This window comes from Cornus florida, unplaced genomic scaffold (genome assembly GCF_030987335.1).
Source record: "Cornus florida cultivar Cherokee Brave unplaced genomic scaffold, ASM3098733v1 CherokeeBrave_3.0.0_Hap2_Chr07, whole genome shotgun sequence".
Classification (NCBI taxonomy): domain Eukaryota; kingdom Viridiplantae; phylum Streptophyta; class Magnoliopsida; order Cornales; family Cornaceae; genus Cornus; species Cornus florida.
Genome location: NW_026775577.1, coordinates 82,390,002 through 82,407,139, shown reverse-complemented (window position 1 = coordinate 82,407,139; position 17,138 = coordinate 82,390,002). Strand labels below are relative to the sequence as shown.

Here is a 17,138-nt window from a genome sequence, read left to right as displayed (position 1 = left end):
GTTGGGTAAGCACCATAGAGTGCCTTTCCCTCCTCGTATTGTTAATCGTCGGTTTTCTTTATTTGAATTAGTACATACGGACATTTGGGGTCCCGCGCGTTACACTAGTCACTCAAGTTTTTCTTATTTTGTTACCTTTGTTGATGATTATTCAAGGATGACTTGGTTGTTTTTAATGAAAGACCGTTCTGAACTGTTTTTCATATTTCAAATATTTTTAAAAGAAATTGAGGTCCAATTTGGGTGTGTTATACGCACTTTACAATCTGATAATGCTATGGAGTATGTCAAAGGTGCTATTTCTAGTTTTTACGACTCTCGTGGTATTTTGCACCAAACTTCTTGTTCTTATACTCCCCAACAAAATGGCGTAGTTGAACGGAAAAATAGGCATTTAATTGAAATAGCTCGTACATTGATGATACATATGCATCTTCCAAAAGCATTTTGGGGCGATGCTGTTTTAACCGCTTGTTATTTAATTAATGGTATGCCATCTTCCGTTCTAAATTGGAAATGTCCTTATTCCTTTGTTTTTCCTACTCGACCATTATTTGCATTGCTGCCTCGTGTTTTTGGGTGTGTGTGTTTTGCTCACATATTACGCCCTGGCGCTGATAAATTGTCTCCTCGTGCCATTAAGTGTGTCTTTATTGGATACTCTTGGACTCAAAAAGGTTATAAGTGTTGGGATCCTAGCACTCGTAAGGCTTTTGTGTGCATGGACGTTACCTTTTTTGAGGACACTCCTTATTTTTCTTCACATAGTTCGTCTTTAGATACCGAGCTACTGCTTCCGTTACCTGTTGTGTCACATTCATTACCCTGTGACCCACCACAATCACCTCATGTGCCACCGCCACTTGTATAGCCGTCGATCACGAGTACCCCCCCCCCCCCCCCCCAAATTGTCTACTTCCATTGAGGCTCCTCTTGCTACTGATGATCTTCCTATTGCATTACGTAAGGGTGTTCGCTCATGTGTCACTGCACACCCCATATCTAACTTTGTTTCCTATAAAAAGGTATCGCCCTCATTTTCTTGTTTTTTATCCACGTTATCTGCTACTGCTGTTCCAAAAACTGTGCAGGATGCTCTATCTGATACAGCTTGGCACAAAGCCATGATAGATGAAATGGATGCTCTTCATCATAATGGGACATGGGATCTTGTTTCCTTACCCCCCGGTTCCAAAACGGTTAGTTGTAAGTGGGTCTACACTGTCAAATATCTCCATGATCGATCTGTTGAGTGATTGAAGGCTCGCCTTGTTGCAAAGGGATACACACAAACCTATGGTATTGATTATGACGAGACCTTTTCTCCTGTTGCGAAAATTTCTTCTATCCGAATCCTTATTTCTATTGCCGCCAATTGTAATTGGCCATTGTTTCAATTAGATGTGAAAAATGCTTTCTTACATGGTGACTTACATGAAGAGGTTTACATGGAGCAACCACCTGGATTTGTTGTTCAGAGGGAGTCTCGTTATGCTGTATGTCGGCTTAAAAAGGCCCTGTACGGATTGAAACAATCTCCAAGGGTTTGGAAAATTCTCCGAGGCGGTACTTTCTTTTGGCCTTAACAGATGCAAGACAGATCATTCGGTATTTCACCAACATACTAAAACTGGCTTTATATTTCTTGTGGTATATGTAGATGATATTGTTATAACAGGTGATAATTCTGACGACATTGCAAAGTTAAAATTGTTCTTATAGAATCGGTTTCACACAAAGGATCTAGGCAAACTCAAATATTTCTTGGGTATTGAGGTTGCTAGATCCAAGGAAGGTATAAGTCTATCTCAAATAAAATATGTGTTGGACTTGTAAAAAGAAACAAGTATGTTAGGTGCTCGCCCTGCTGATGCTCCTATGGACCCAAATATAAAATTATTACCTGATGAGGGTGATTTATTTGACGATCATGGCAGATATCGACGTCTAGTTGGAAATTAATTTATCTCACTATCACCCGACCTGACATTTCATATGCAGTTAGTGTTGTAAGTCAGTTCATGAGTGTTCCTAGAGTACCAAATTGGAATGTTGTTCTTCGAATTATTCGATATCTCAAACAAGCTCCAGGTTTTGGATTACTATATAAACCTAATGGTCATCTTAATGTGACAGGTTTCACAGATGCTGACTGGGCTGGTTCTCCCTCAGATAGGAAATTTACTACAGGCTATTGTACACTTGTTGGTGGAAACCTTGTCACATGGAAAAGTAAGAAACAAACAGTTGTAGCACGGTCTAGCGCTGAAGCAGAGTACAGGGCGATGGCCCATACCTCTAGTGAGTTAACATGGATACAACATTTTCTTGAAAAACTTGGGTTAATAGTCAAGACTCTTATTCCACTGTTCTGTGATAACCAAGCAGCTATTCACATCGCATCCAATCCAGTTTTTCATGAAAGAACCAAACACATTAAAGTTGATTGTCACTTCACTCGAGAGAAAATATTGAGTAGAAACATTTCTACTCCGTTCGTGAAGTCTGAAGATCAATTAGCGGATATGTTTACTAAGGCTCTTGGTCATAATCGGTTAAAAATAATTTGTTCCAAGCTTGGATTATATGATATATTTTCTCCAGCTTGAGGGGGAGTGTTGAAACACTTGTATGTATATATGTATTTATGCTAGGGTCTTATTGTAATTAGATATAGGGTTTGTGGCCAATATGTAATTAGGCCTTTATTGTATTGTATATAACTCTCTTTATGTTTTAGGGTTAAATATATATATATGAAAAGTGTGGGCTGAGACTCTCACCATCTCTGTCGCCATCTCTCTCTCTCTGTATCTCTATTCTTATTATATTCAAATCTCCATTTCTACAATTCACATTACAATTTACAATACAAGATTTGCCAAAAAAGTGACTACAATCAAGGAGTAGTAATTACAATCTTGATGTACCTATGGCACTTAGAAAGGGAGTCCGAACCTGTACAAAACATCCTATTACTAAATATGTGTCTTACCATAGGCTTTCTAAGTCTCATAAAGCTTTTACTTCAAAAATCTCCCACCTATTTATCCCGAGAACCATTCAGGAAGCTTTAGATAATCCGGATTGGAACTTGGCAGTTTTGGAAGAGATGAATGCTCAGAAAAAGAATGGGACTTGGAAGATAGTTAACTTACCAAGGGAGAAGAAAACGGTAGGATGCAAGTGGGTGTTTACAGTTAAGTGTAGAGCTGATGGACGTATAGAAAGGTACAAGGCGCTTTTAGTGGCAAAAGGATTTACACAGACACATGGTATTGATTACCAGGAGACTTCTGCTCCAGTCGCAAAGATTAATTCAATTCGTGCCTTTCTATCCTTAGCAGTTAGTCTTGACTGGCCATTACACCAGCTAGATGTAAAAAACGCATTCTTAAACGGGGATTTGGAAGAGGAAGTCTTTATGAGCCTACCACTGGGGTTTGAAGAACGTCTTCGTGAAGGGAAAGTGTGTAGACTAAGAAAATCCCTATATGGCCCATAATTGTTAAAGGCGCTCCGGGCGCTGGGCGCATCAAGGCGCAAGCTTTAACGCCTTACATGCACCCAAGTGAGGCTCTTTGCATAGGCGCGTGCCTATTTGCTAAAGGCGATAGGCCCAAGGCGCATGTGGGGCGCGCCTGATTGAAGGGCTTTGTTTTTATGTTATTTAAAGAGTTGTGACTTTCATTGTTGGTTTGACTTTTCATATAATTGGTATGCATATGTTAAGTGGTGGACCCTACCATTTATTATAAGTTATATAAAGCCAAAAAGGTAAAGCAAACAAAAGAATAAGGCTCAAACACACATATCTTCTTTTGCTGCTTCTTCTTTTCTCTTCTGCTGCATATATTAAGTGGTGGACCCCGCCACATGCTGCTTCTTTTCTCTTTTGCTGCATATGTTAAGTGGTGGACCATACCACTTTTTTTCTTTGTTCTTCTTCTGCTGCTTCTTCTTTTCTCTTCTCTCTCCATATCTTCTTCTTCTATCTTTTTCCTCTTCCTGTTCTCACTTCTCTCTCTCTATGTCTTGCTTCTTATTCTTTACTATTTTTTTCCCCTGCTTTGTGCTCCACCGCTTTAATAATTATTCCGTACTAATTAGTATAATGCATGTTATTTTTTCTCTTTCTTTTTTTTTTTTTTTTTTTTACTATGAAAAATGAAAATGTCTGTTGTGTTAACTATTAAAATGCTTGTTATTTTCTCTTGTGGTCTATGAAAATTAGTGTTATTTTTGCTGTGGAGTGTGGACTGAGGCCTGTGAAAATTGAATGCTAGTTTTTGCTATGAAAATGCATGCTAGTTTTTGCTGTGAAAATTTCTGCTGCAAATTTAATTGAGACAAAAAAGGATGATGAGAATTATGAGTATTTAAGTGATAACCAAGATGGTGCTATATTTATTAATGAGTCCTTAAGTATTTGGTTTACAAGACTTTTGTATCTTTATTGGGTGCCATTTTTTTATTTTTTTCTCAACTTGCACCTCACTTCAGTCGGGGGCACACCTCGCCTTACGCCTCAGGCTCTAGGAGGCCTTAGCGCCTTAGTGCGTCTTGAGCCTTTAACAACTATGGTATGGCCTCAAACAACAGGCAGTGGCCTAGCGGTACCAGGCTCCTACTTTCTAAAGGGGAGGTCAGAGGTTCAAGTCCACCAATTGAACCTAATTTGAAGCTTCAATCTGCTAAACCCGAAGATGTGAAGCATAGGGAACAATTTCAGAGGCTGGTTGGTAGACTGATTTATCTGTCGCATACTCGCCCAGATATAGCTTTTGTAGTGAGTATGGTAAGTCAATTTATGCACTCACACACTTCGAGGTTGTGTACAGAATCCTAAGGTACTTAAAGGGATCACCAGGGAAGGGCCTACTATTTGAAAAGCACGGTCACCTACAAATTGAAGTATATACAGATGCAGACTTGGCTGGGAGTATAACCAATAGAAGGTCAACCTCTGGCTACTGTACTGTTTTTTTGGAGGAAACCTTGTTACTTAGCATAGTAAAAAGCAAAATGTGGTGGCAAAAAGCGCTGAAGCCGAATTTAAATCAGTTGCCCACGGAATTTGTGAGGTGTTGTGGGTTAAGAGAATCTTAGACGAGCTGAAGGTCCCAAGTCCCTCTCCGATAAAGGCATACTGTGATAACAAAGCAGCAATGTCAATAGTACATAATCCTGTTCTTCATGACACAACCAAGCATGTTAAGGTAAACAAGCACTTCATGAAGGAGAAAATAGAGAACGGGCAGATTTGTATTACCTATATACCAACTGATGAATAGATTGCAGATGTTCTTACAAAGGGTATGTCTAAGAAACAATTTGAGAAATTGACGGGCAAGCTAGCTATGGATGATATCTTCAAACCAACTTGAGGGGGAGTGTTGGAAAGGAGAATATTCGACTGAGATTTATTGTTGATCTCTAGGGATTGTCTAGCTGTATTTAATGTTTAAATATAGGCATAGCCAACTCTGTAAATAAGGAAAATTAGTTGTACAGTTATTCTGTTCCTTTTTTTGTGCCATGTACAGCCTATAAGTAGTGTACGTGTATATCATCGCTGTTTAGAGATCAAAACTCAATATAAAACTGTTAGGAATATTAGGTATGATTGTGACGACCGTGTCATCTTTCTCCTTTTTCTGACATTTTTTTTATTTTTATTTTTTATTTTATTTATTCGTTTGTTTATTCCTTTTCGCATTACCTTAGGGTTTTGTAGAACCCGAGGTAGGGTTTGGAGTCCGGAACCGGTTTCTGGCATCTTATGCATTTACTTTATTTTATTTTACAGTCTATGCATGGTTTAATTGTGTAGAAAAGCATGCTCATTTAATTTCAATACTTGGGGGTATGAATGCATAGTTTCTTCGGAAACATTTTCGTTTTTGGGGTTATTTGTGTAATTAACTTTTTGAGATATTTTGGCTAAGGGACCTTTTTGCAATTATTTTTGTGAGATATTTAGAAGAGGGACCTTTTTGCAATTTTTGAAAAGTGTGACAAGTGTCACCTTTTCCTCAGACCATTTGTTAACTTTTAGTTGGAGACACTTGGAAGCATAGGATTGTGACAAGTGTAGTGTGGAGATTCAATCTTGTGAGAAGGCCTAGGATCATGACAAGTGGGGGGGTGTGATGTGTGTATGTGTGTGAGAGGTAGTGTTAGTATAGTTTTTATGCTTTGCAAGACAATGAGTTAGTGGAAAAGTTTGAGATTTTTAGTTGTCTTCCACCTTGCTCTCACCTAGCCACCATTGGAGACTTGAAACCCTAGCCTTGAAAGCTTGTTTCTAACCCTCTTCCACTAAGCTTTTGGTCTTGCACTTGGAAGACAAAAGCTTCCCCTCACCTTCCTCTATCACACCTTAGTTTATAATCATTCTATAGCCTATGTGGTCTATAGAAAGTCAACAAATTACGCAAAGAAAGTCACTTCCAATTACCTTAGAACTTCATATGAGGTTACCAAAGGGTATCATTGGGTTACTTTGATCTCATTTGACTTGTTGGGAATCAAATTTCGTTCTCTTAGGGTATAATGACCATTTTACCCCTAGTATCATATTTGGTTTGTTTTAGCCTTGGCTTCCTCTTTCGTTTCCTGTTTAGAGTTCCGTGACTTCTTAGAAGGTCACTTTATCGTCTTAGAGGTGGTGTCCATCTCTAGAGATCTCTTCTCTTTTCATTGCTTCCACGTTTCAGACTCCTTATCTGGTCAGTTTTCGGGTTACTCGCTGACGCACCGGGTTCTTTGAAATTCGGACTGTTACAAGTGGTATCAGAGCGTCTGGGTTCGAATACCTTAGGACAACGGGTTATAGGTTCATTTCATGCTTCTTGTTGACATGCTTCGATGTGTTCACATGTTTACGTGCTTATGTGCTTCAGTGTTTATGTGTTTAGAAGCATCTTTTATATGACATGTAAGCTTATGTGCTAAATTGTTTGGTGCTTTTACTATGTAACTTAACATGATTGTATGCAAGTTGGTTAGATACTTGGACTCTTGAGTTGACTTTTTACCGAAGTATGCTAGTTGATAGTTTTAGCCATTGCATGTTACTTGTTTTATGCCTTATGATGTATCCTAACTGTTAATCATGATTAAGTGTTAAGTGTCTGTGTTGACCTTGTGCATTGTTCCTACTCGGTTAGGTGAGAGAGATGATAGGACATTGTCTCTTGGGGTCCTTAGTATCCTTAGATACGTTTTTGGTCATTTAGGATTTCTCCCTGGGGTAGGAGGGATTTGTTTAGCAAGGTCTCCACGGTGAGAGCCTTTTTGTCTGTTCTGACGGTTTAGTGGTTTTGAAGTCATGGAATGGTGATGGTGTTTGAGTTGAGTAATTAATTTCATGGGTGTAATTAATCACTCGCTCTTGTGTCATTGTAGAGTGTAGATATGATGAATGACGAGTACGAGTTGACGGGGGATGTTGCTAAGGATAGGGCTTGGACCATTTTGCTTGGCTTCTTGGAGTCAAAGCCTCCTTCGTATGCGGGTGAATCGGGTTCCTTGGAGGCGATCCAGTGGGTGGATCAAATCTCGAGGACGTTTGGGATGTTACAAATTGAAGATGGAGACACGAAGATTAGGCTTGCCGTTTCACAACTCAGGGGTGTAATGGGTGCTTGGTGGGAGTCAATCGTCAATACTCGTGTCATTAAGGGGATGGACTGGGAAACTTTTCAAGAATTATTTCTTAACAAGTATTTTCCAGTGATGGTCAAAAGGAGTTAAGGAGAAGGCTCATTGCGCTAATTCAGGAGATGGTGAGCGTTACGGAGTATGAGACAGAGTTTACCTCCTTGTCTCGCTTTGAGCCAGAGATGGTGCAGACGGAGGCCTTAAAGGTTGACGAGTTTGTGAGTGGCCTTAGATTGGGTATAAGAAGAAAGATTGTAGCTTTGAATTTGCCTACTTACTCAGCAGTGGTTGAGAGGGCACTATTGATTGAGATGGAGGATTTGACGATCAAATGGATTAGACAGACAATGAAGGAGGAAAGGAGAGAGAAAAGAAAGTTGGCAATGCGTCGTAAGGATGGGAGATTGGCATCTTTAGCGTCACCCGGGCATGTGCCTACGGGGTCCTTGCGGACCAATGTGGTTTGTTTTCATTGTCGGCAGTCTGGACACTATGCGGTTGGCTGCCCACTTTCTCAGTCTTCATCAGTGGTTGGGGCAAAGAGATGTCATAGGTGTGGTTGGAAGGGACACTTCAAACAGAGATGTCCTTTGAAGAAGTGTGGTCATGGTACCTCTGGGTCATATTAGGACTTGTGGAGTCTCAGCTAGACTCATCCATGTTTTGGGGTATGCTTTCTGTGAGATGGTCCTTTTGAGAGGCATTCCACTTTACTTGTGATTTTGTGGCATTGTTAGAATCAACAATGTCTCCTTAGACCATAAAAAAGAAGCAACTATGTCTCTCCTCGGACCATTTCTGAATGGGTGGTGCCAAACTCGCAACGTTCTCATTGAGGTTGGACCACCCTACTTACCCGACACCTCCCGGATGGTCATTAAACCATTCCCAAATGGGTGGTGCCGAACTCGCAATGCCCTCATTGCAGTCGGACCATTCTAGCTCTGATACCAAGTAAAAATATAATATAGAAGAAAATGGAAAGAATTGTGTAAAGGCTTGAATGAGATAAATCACTCATTCACAGCTCTACTATTTATAGATAAAAAACGAGCACATGCTCATATTACAAGAAAGGAAATAAAATCAAATCTAAATCAAATCACAGCATATTCTAAAGCATATTCTATGGCATATTCTATAGCATAATCAAATATTTGCTAATATAGTAAGTCATTTCATAAATCATGAGTATCATATATGCTAACAGTAAACATATAGAGGTGGACATTCATTTTATCAAAGAGAAGGTTTGTTCGGGAATTATCAAGCCGTGCTTTATTCGTACCCCTAACCAGTCGGCCAATGTGTTCACCAAATGTGTTGGTCTATCTTTGCTCCATTCCTCGATTACCAAGCTGGGCTTGATTGATATCTTCACTCCAGCTTGAGGGAGAGTGTTGAAATATCTTTATTATTTATTTATTTTTTTTTATTATCTGTTTTTAGCCTTTTATTAGGTATTTTATGTAAGATCCCTATAATCATGGGATCACGCAGATAAGATCCCCGTAATCATGAGATCCCGTAAATAAGATCCCCATAATCATGGGATCACGTAGATTTTGGCATATTTTCTGTCTTTATTTGATTTGGTTTCCTTTCTTTGTACCCAATTCTTGTATATAAATATAGATCTTGGCTCTCGGTTTGAGTAAGCCAAAACCCAAAACTTCTTCTTTTGTACCAAATTTCATAATAAAGGGTGAGAGCTTATGAGAATGTTCACTAGGAAATGAAAACTTGTTTGAAGCATTATAAGCTCTAGTTGATATCTCATCAGAAATGAGATTGGAAAATATATATATTTCACATTCAGATATGAAAAGAGACGTGAAAGTTCAAATGTTTTCTTATTGTTAAGCAAAAAGAAGAACATAGTTCATATGCCAATGATTTGTATAGGAGGAAGGACAAAGGAGAATTAATTATTGAATAGAATATAAAAGGCACAATTCTTAGTTTATCATCTCTGACATCATGGAAACAGTTTTCTATAGCAGCATGTCCATCAGTAAAAGTTCAACAATAATATAAATATCCATTTTCATCCCATGTAAGAATTGTATACAATCCTAAAACAAGAAAGATGTTATTTTCATCATTCATTTAAAGCTTTAGATGAATCAAACACACCAAATTTCTGTCATGACAGTGTAGTACCAGTACGAAGTTACCAGAAGAAGCCGAGATCAATAGTCAAGTTTTCAAAGATAAAAAGATAATTTTAGAAAAATAGAAGTTTCAAGATTTGAAAGAGAATAAAATTTTAATGAATTTACTTGAATGTGGGTATTGAGAACAATTGTGCTGGGATTCTTCCACTTAAGTCATTGGATGAAAGATCCCTGTGAACCGAAAAGATTCATAAGCATTATAAACATAGGCCAGAAGAGTAAAGAGCAAAGGGCAGAATTCTGATTGATTATCAGCAGTTAAAGAAGTAAATAGCTATCCCTTACAGTTCTGTTAATCCTGTAACGTTTGCAAGTGAATCAGGAACAGATCCACTTAAGAAGTTTCCACTTAAAACCCTGTTGCAAAGGTAACAATATTGCGTCAGGACAACAGATAAGTAATTTATGTAAAGAGTGCTTCATTATAAGGGTTTCTTCAGGGGAAAATAAGAAAGAACAATTCAAAGAAACAATTGCCAAAGAAAGAGAGAGAAGGTGTTAGCCAAAGGATATACTTCTTTTCCTCAACTACATACACAAAAAGCAGAAAGGCGAACTTACAGGTGCTTTAGGTTGGTAAGTTGACCCCAAGAATTTGGTATAGAGGCATTAAAACTATTGTTTGCAAGATTCAGATTTTCTAGGTGCAACATGTTTCCAAGGTAATCAGGTAACACACCTGATAGATTATTTTCCTGCAAGTCCCTGCACAGAATTGAAAGCTTCTGATGGCATATTTAATTTGTCGATAACGTGATGATTGTATAACAGAGAAAAAGTGTATAACACAAGGGATAACAGAAGAAATAGACTATAGAAGAAAGAAAAGAGAAATATGTAAAAGGTTTGAATGAGATTTATGAAAGGGTTGAATTAGACTTAACACTCATTCACAGCCAGTATTTATATACTAAAAAGAACACATGCTAATATTACAAGAAAGGTAACTAAATAAAATCATTGCATATTCTATGCCTAGACATATGCGTAAATAAAGTCAAATCCCATGATTTGTGACCATCAAATCTTGGCTAATATGGAAAGTCATATCCCATGATTTGTGGGCTTTCATATCTCTGCTAACACTCCCCCTCAAGTTGGTGCGCGGATATCTGAGACGCCCAACTTGGACAATGCATCCTCAAACACAATCTTTACAAATATATAGCCGACGACTCTGCTTCGCTGCATTAAATTGACTAGCCAAGACATAACCATGACGTTTTCTCCAAGCCATCATGGATACGTCTTATCTAACTCGGTGTCTGCTTAGACCATAAACCATTGGCAGTGTCTCCTTGGACCATAAGCAACCAACCATGTCTTCTCGGCCATCTCTTCAGACCATTTACCTTCATACGCATGTTTAAAATATGTAGATGGAAGAATCTGTCTCCTCATACCATTCCCTTTCATACACATGTTTAAAATATGTAGATAGAATAATCAACAATGCCTCCTCAGACCATTCCCCTTCATACATATGTTTAAACAATGTAGATGAAAGAATCAACAATGTCTCCTCAGACCATAAAAAAACAACCACGTCTCCTCAGACCATTTCCGAATGGGTGGTTTCAAACTTACAATGCCCTCAAGTCAGACAACCCTGCCTACTCGACACCTCCCGGATAGAGAATGTCTCCTTAGACCATTCTCGAATAGGTGGGGTCGAACTTGCAATGCCCTCATTGAAATCGGACCACCCTGCCTATGATACCAAGAAGAAATAGAATATAAAAGAAAGAAAAGAGAAATAGGTAAAAGGTTTGAATGAGATTTAAGAAAGGGTTGAATTAGATTAACACTCGTTCACAGCCAGTATTTATATGCTAAAAAGAACTATTTGGCTCACTAAAAATCAGGTCCCTTCCAGGCAAATGGAAGGGTTGCGGGCGTGCCAGGAACTAATGTCATTCCAAAGGGGAGCTCCAAACAATATTCCAATGTAAAGTTGTCGAGATCAGACGATTGCTCATACATCTTAGGAGACACTCAAGCTGTTAGTATCAGAGTATTTTGGGTACCTCCATTCTAGGTGGGAAGAATTAGCACAATATAAACCTCTCTCCGATTTCTCTGAAGTTGCAACTATTTTGGTCAAGAGATTGGACCGCCAGCATACCTACCAATTTTTGATGGGTTTAAGTGGAAATATAAAAAGAAGAAAAATGAGAGAATTGTGTAAAGACTTGAATGAGATGAATCACTCATTCACAGTTCTAGTATTTATAGATAAAAAGAGCACATGCTCATATTACAAGAAAGGACACTAAATCAAATCTAAATTAAATCAACATATTCTATGGCATATTCTACGGCATAATCAAATCTCTGCTAATATAGAAAGTCATTCTGTAAATCGTGGCTATCATATATGCTAACAGTTTACAATCTCATCATAAACACCTATCCTATACTTGATTTATATGATGCTTTTGCTACTGTTGACCATGAGGAGCATAGACGTCAGATCTCTGCCAATAGCTTTACCAGAGACTCCAGTTGATCAGATGGCTCTTGCTGCTAATTCTAGACTTTTAGAGGGAAAGGTTATTTGTCAATATTATGGAGCCACGGGTATGTAAAGGATCGCTACTTTATGCTTCATCCCGAGCTAAAGTATAAATTTTCTCACAATCGTCCTTCTGGCTGTGGCCGCACTGCCGCAATAGCCGATACTATTGGTGGGTATACTACTCCACAGATTCTTGTGCCTCCTGCTTCAACTCCTCCCAGACATCCTTTTCAGGACTTCAATCAGTTACAGTCCCAGATGGTCAGCTTCACGAGCAATTCGGAGCTTTATCTACCAAGGCTGGCTATTCTACTCCGATGGCTACTATAGCTACACATACTCCTTCTGTTTTTCATGTTAAAGCGGGAGAACCTAATTAGGTTCTCGATTCCGGAGCTGATGATTACATGATTGCTGAGTTGCCATTATTTTCTACTCCCATTACCCCTGTTAATCACGCTATTAATCTAGCCGATGGGTCAACCACCATTATTCGTAGTAAAGGAAATGTTAATCTATCCCCTGATATTATTTTACCATTTGTTCGTCATGTTCCCAACTTTGCATTTAATCTTCTATCTGTTAGCAAACTTGCCAAATCACTAAACTGTGCACTGATTTTCTTTGCTCAGTACTGTGTTTTACAGGACCTGTGTTCGAAGAGGATTTTTGGCAGGGGATATGAGCACGATGGCCTCTACTACTTTAGGGATCCTCCACCGAAACCTCCTCCACTTGCTTCAAGCCTTCAAACCTCTGTTCTTCCAGTTTCTAGATCTTACGATTTTTCTTTTCAGACTTTAAGTTTATGGCATGCTCGCCTTGGGAATGTAAACTTTCAGTATTTATGTCTACTTTTCCCTTCATTAATAACAGTTTGTAAGGATAATAAGTTTCAATGTGAGATTTGTGAGCTTTCTAAGCACACTAGGACAAGTTATATTTCTCATATGCATCGTGCACCTAGTATGTTTGATCTCATACATTCTGAAGTGTGGGGTCCTTCTCCTGTTACCGCTTTTTCGGGGCATCGTTATTATGTCACATTCATTGATGATTATTCCCATGCACATGGGTATATTTACTTAAAAAGAAATCTAAAGGTTTTCCCTTGTTCACTCATTCCTCCAAATGATCAAAACTCAATATAAAACTATTGTTAGAAATATTAGGTCTGACAATGGTCATGAATATGTTTCTAATGAGTTTCAGACTCAACTTAACCAATAGGGTATTCTTCATCAGCTTACTTGTCCATTTACCCTAAACAAAATGGTGTGGCAGAGCATAAAAACTGCCGACTAATGTCAGTTGTTCAATGTCTTTTAAGTGGTATGAATGTGCCAATGTCATACTGGCACATGGCGGTTCTTACAACTACTTTTCTCATTAATTGTACCCCTAGTAGAGTCTTAAATGGTAAGGCCCCCCTACAAGTGCTTCAGCCTAATATTACTCCTTTTTCCATCATGCCTCGAGTGTTTGGATGTACATGTTTTGTTCAAAATCGTAGCCCTTCTCGTACTAAACTTTGTTTTTTTTTTCCTGAATGAAGGAGTATATTAAAAATATCAATATAATACAAAGAAACAAGTAAGGGCATACCCTTACTAAAACAGAAAAAAGTCCTAAACAAGGACAAACCACACAAAACTAGCAAGCCAAGAAAATCACAAAATGTCTTGAAGGTTAACCCCCAACACATCAAGCACTTCCCAAAAAATACATTTAGCAAGATACTTAGCCTCTCTAACATTTTTATCATGTGATCTATTATTCCTCTCCCACCATGTAAAATATAGTGTAGCTGTGAAACAAACTCTGGCCATCTTCTTGACATCTTTCCTTCGAAAATCTTGATTAAATTGATCCACCATTTCTTGCAACACAGAAACCTTTTGCAGATTCCATGTACACACCTGTGATAAAAAAAACTCCAAACAGTCCATGTATACTCACAGCAGCAAACCAAATGATCGACTGATTCCACATCTTTACAGCATAGATAACACCTTTATGCTAATGTAAACCCCCTCTTTTGTAAGAACACTTGTGAAATGATTGCCTTATACATAACCAACACTGCATGAACTGACCATCTAGGCAGTCCACCATTCCAGCACAAATCAACTAAACTTGATGACAAGGCCATTAAATGTATCTTTTTAGGATACTCTTCCATGTCAAAAGCTTACCTGTGTTATGATCCTGTACACGAACACATGTATCACTCTCTTTATGTCACCTTTTATGAGTATACCCCCTTTTATGGTACTAACACTATCTTGAAGGAAACTTCTACTCTCGATCAACAAGAGGCTTCTCCTCTTGCTCGTCCTCTTCCTATTTTTCAAGAAGAGGCTTCTCCTCTTGCTCGTCCTCTTCCTATTTTTCAAGAAGAGTCTTCTCTTGTGGTTTCCTCACCCCCTTTGCAGGTCTATTCTCGCCGCCCTCGTGCTCTGCCTCCACTGCCTTCATCCTCCTCAGATTCAGGTTCAAGTACATCTCATCTCTCCTTTACATTTCCCTAACCCTGCTCCAGAGTCTCGGTATCCCACTTGGGACCGCAAACCCCCTGCTCGATTTGGATTCGCTTGTAGTACTGATCATCCTATTTTGCAGTATATCTCTTATGATGGTCTTTCAAGGTCTTACTGAGCCTTTCTAGGCAAACTTGATTCCATTTCCATTCCCAGAAATGTGTCTAAGGCTCCCAATTGGATGTCTGCTATAAAGGTAGAAATGGATGATTTGCAGCATAATGAAACATGGGAGCTCGTATCTCTCCCTCCTAGTGGAAAGACTGTTGGTTGCAAATGGGTATTCAGTGTTAAATATCTGGCTAATGGCTCTATTGATCGGCATAAGGCCCGTTTGGTGGCCAAAGGGTTTACTCAAATTCCTGGGAAAGACTTTAATGATACCTTCACTCCAGTGGCTAAATTGACTTCGGCTCGTTTGCTTGTCTCCCTGGCTGCCTCTCACAAATGACCTCTTCATCAACTTGAAGTCTTTGTATGAATTAAAACAATCTCCCAGAGCTTGGTTCAGGCGCACGAGTGATGTAATTCTATCCATGGAGTTTATTAGATGTCATTCTGACCATACATGTTTTATCCACTGTTCCTCCACTTGTCGGTGTATCATTCTTCTTGTCTTTGTCTATGTTGATGATATATTCATTACTGGGAATGACATCTCTGGGATTGCTCAAGTAAAGCTTCAATTGGCTAAAGCTTTTGGTGTGAAAGACTTTAGGTAGCTCAGATATTTCTTGGGAATTGAGATTCCAGATCTAAGTAGGGTATCTCTTTATTGCAAAGGAAGTATGTCTTGGATCTTCTTCGAGACACAGGTATGCTTGGGTGTAAACCTGCTTCCACTCCTATGGATCCTAATCTGAAGATCTCGGCTAAGTCTGGAGATCGTCTTTATGATCCCTTGCAGTATCAGCGTTTGGTAAGAAGATTAATTTATCTTACCAACACCCGTCATGATTTGGCTTTTGCGGTTAGTGTTGTGAACCAGTTTATGCATACTCCTCGTACAGCTAATATGGATGCGGTATATCATATTCTTCGATATCTTAAGTCATGTCCTAGACTGGGATTATTCTATTCTTCTTGAAGGTAGGTTGGGCTATCTTGTTTCAGTCATGCAAACTATACTGGGTCCAAGACTGACAGACGTTCCACATCTGGCTTCTGTACTTTCAATGGAGACCATCTTATATCCTCGAAAAATAAGAAGCAACCTGTAGTTTCGAGACCTTCAGCAGAGGCTGAGTATCGTGCCATGGCTCAGGATTCTTATGAGATTCTATGACTTCGATCTTTCTTGGAGGAGCTAGGGCTAGGTGAAAAACAGTCCTCAGACTTGTTATATAATAATAAGTCAACCATCATGCTTGCTTCAGATTTTGTTCTTCACGAGAGGACTAAACATATAAAGGAGGACATTCGTTTTATTAGAGAGAAGGTTCATTTGGGAATTATTAAGTCGTGCTTTGTTCGGTCCTCTAAACAGTTGGCCGATGTGTTCACCAAATCCGTTGGTCCATCCTTGCTTCATTCCTCGATTACCATGTTGAGCTTGATATCTTCATTCCAGCTTAAGGGAAAGTGTTGAAATATCTATATTATTATCATAGGGTACAAAGAAAGGAAACCAAATCAAAGAAAAATATAAAATATGTCCAAATCTACGTGATCCCATGATTATGGGGATCTTATCTACATGATCCCATGATTACAGGGATCTTACATAAAACGCCTAATAAAAATAAAAACAGCTAATAAAAATAAAAATAATAATAATAAAGATATTTCAACAAATCCAAACACTAATTTATCATTTATTATTGACTTCTTTATTAAAGCTATTTGATACTCCCTCTGTCCCATATTAGTTGGGTGCTTTGAGAACTGTGAGTCACCCGCGGGGGGTGGGTGCAATTTACCCTTTAATTAAATATATTATTTTTCAAAGGAAAAGCTTTTATGTACTCCCTCCGTCCCATAATAGTTGGGTGCTTTGGAAACTGTGATTTATCATTTATTATTGACTTCTTTATTAAAGCTATTTGATACTCCCTCTGTCCCATAATAGTTGGGTGCTTTGGGAACTAGGACTCACCCGCGCGAGCCAGGGGGGGCAATTTACCCTTTAATTAAATATATTATTTTTCAAAGGAAAAGCTTTTATGTACTCCCTCCCTCCCTCCGTGGGTGCAATTTACCCTTTAACTATTATGCGTCATTCCTCACCGACATTACGTT

The 17,138-nt window shown here is 38.8% G+C and overlaps 1 protein-coding gene across 1 annotated transcript in view; it reads right to left on the bottom strand.

Moving 5' to 3' along the window:
- The window catches only part of LOC132267346 (probable LRR receptor-like serine/threonine-protein kinase At5g63710), a 109,782-nt gene that overhangs the window by 69,341 nt on the left and 23,303 nt on the right, over nt 1-17,138 (bottom strand). Inside the window, exons 5-7 of the mRNA XM_059768503.1 lie at nt 10,404-10,547; nt 10,128-10,199; nt 9,948-10,013 (exon numbers count right to left, since the gene is read on the bottom strand). Of these exons, the coding sequence (XP_059624486.1) occupies nt 9,948-10,013; nt 10,128-10,199; nt 10,404-10,547 (282 nt within the window). The remainder of the gene's footprint in view (nt 1-9,947; nt 10,014-10,127; nt 10,200-10,403; nt 10,548-17,138) is intronic.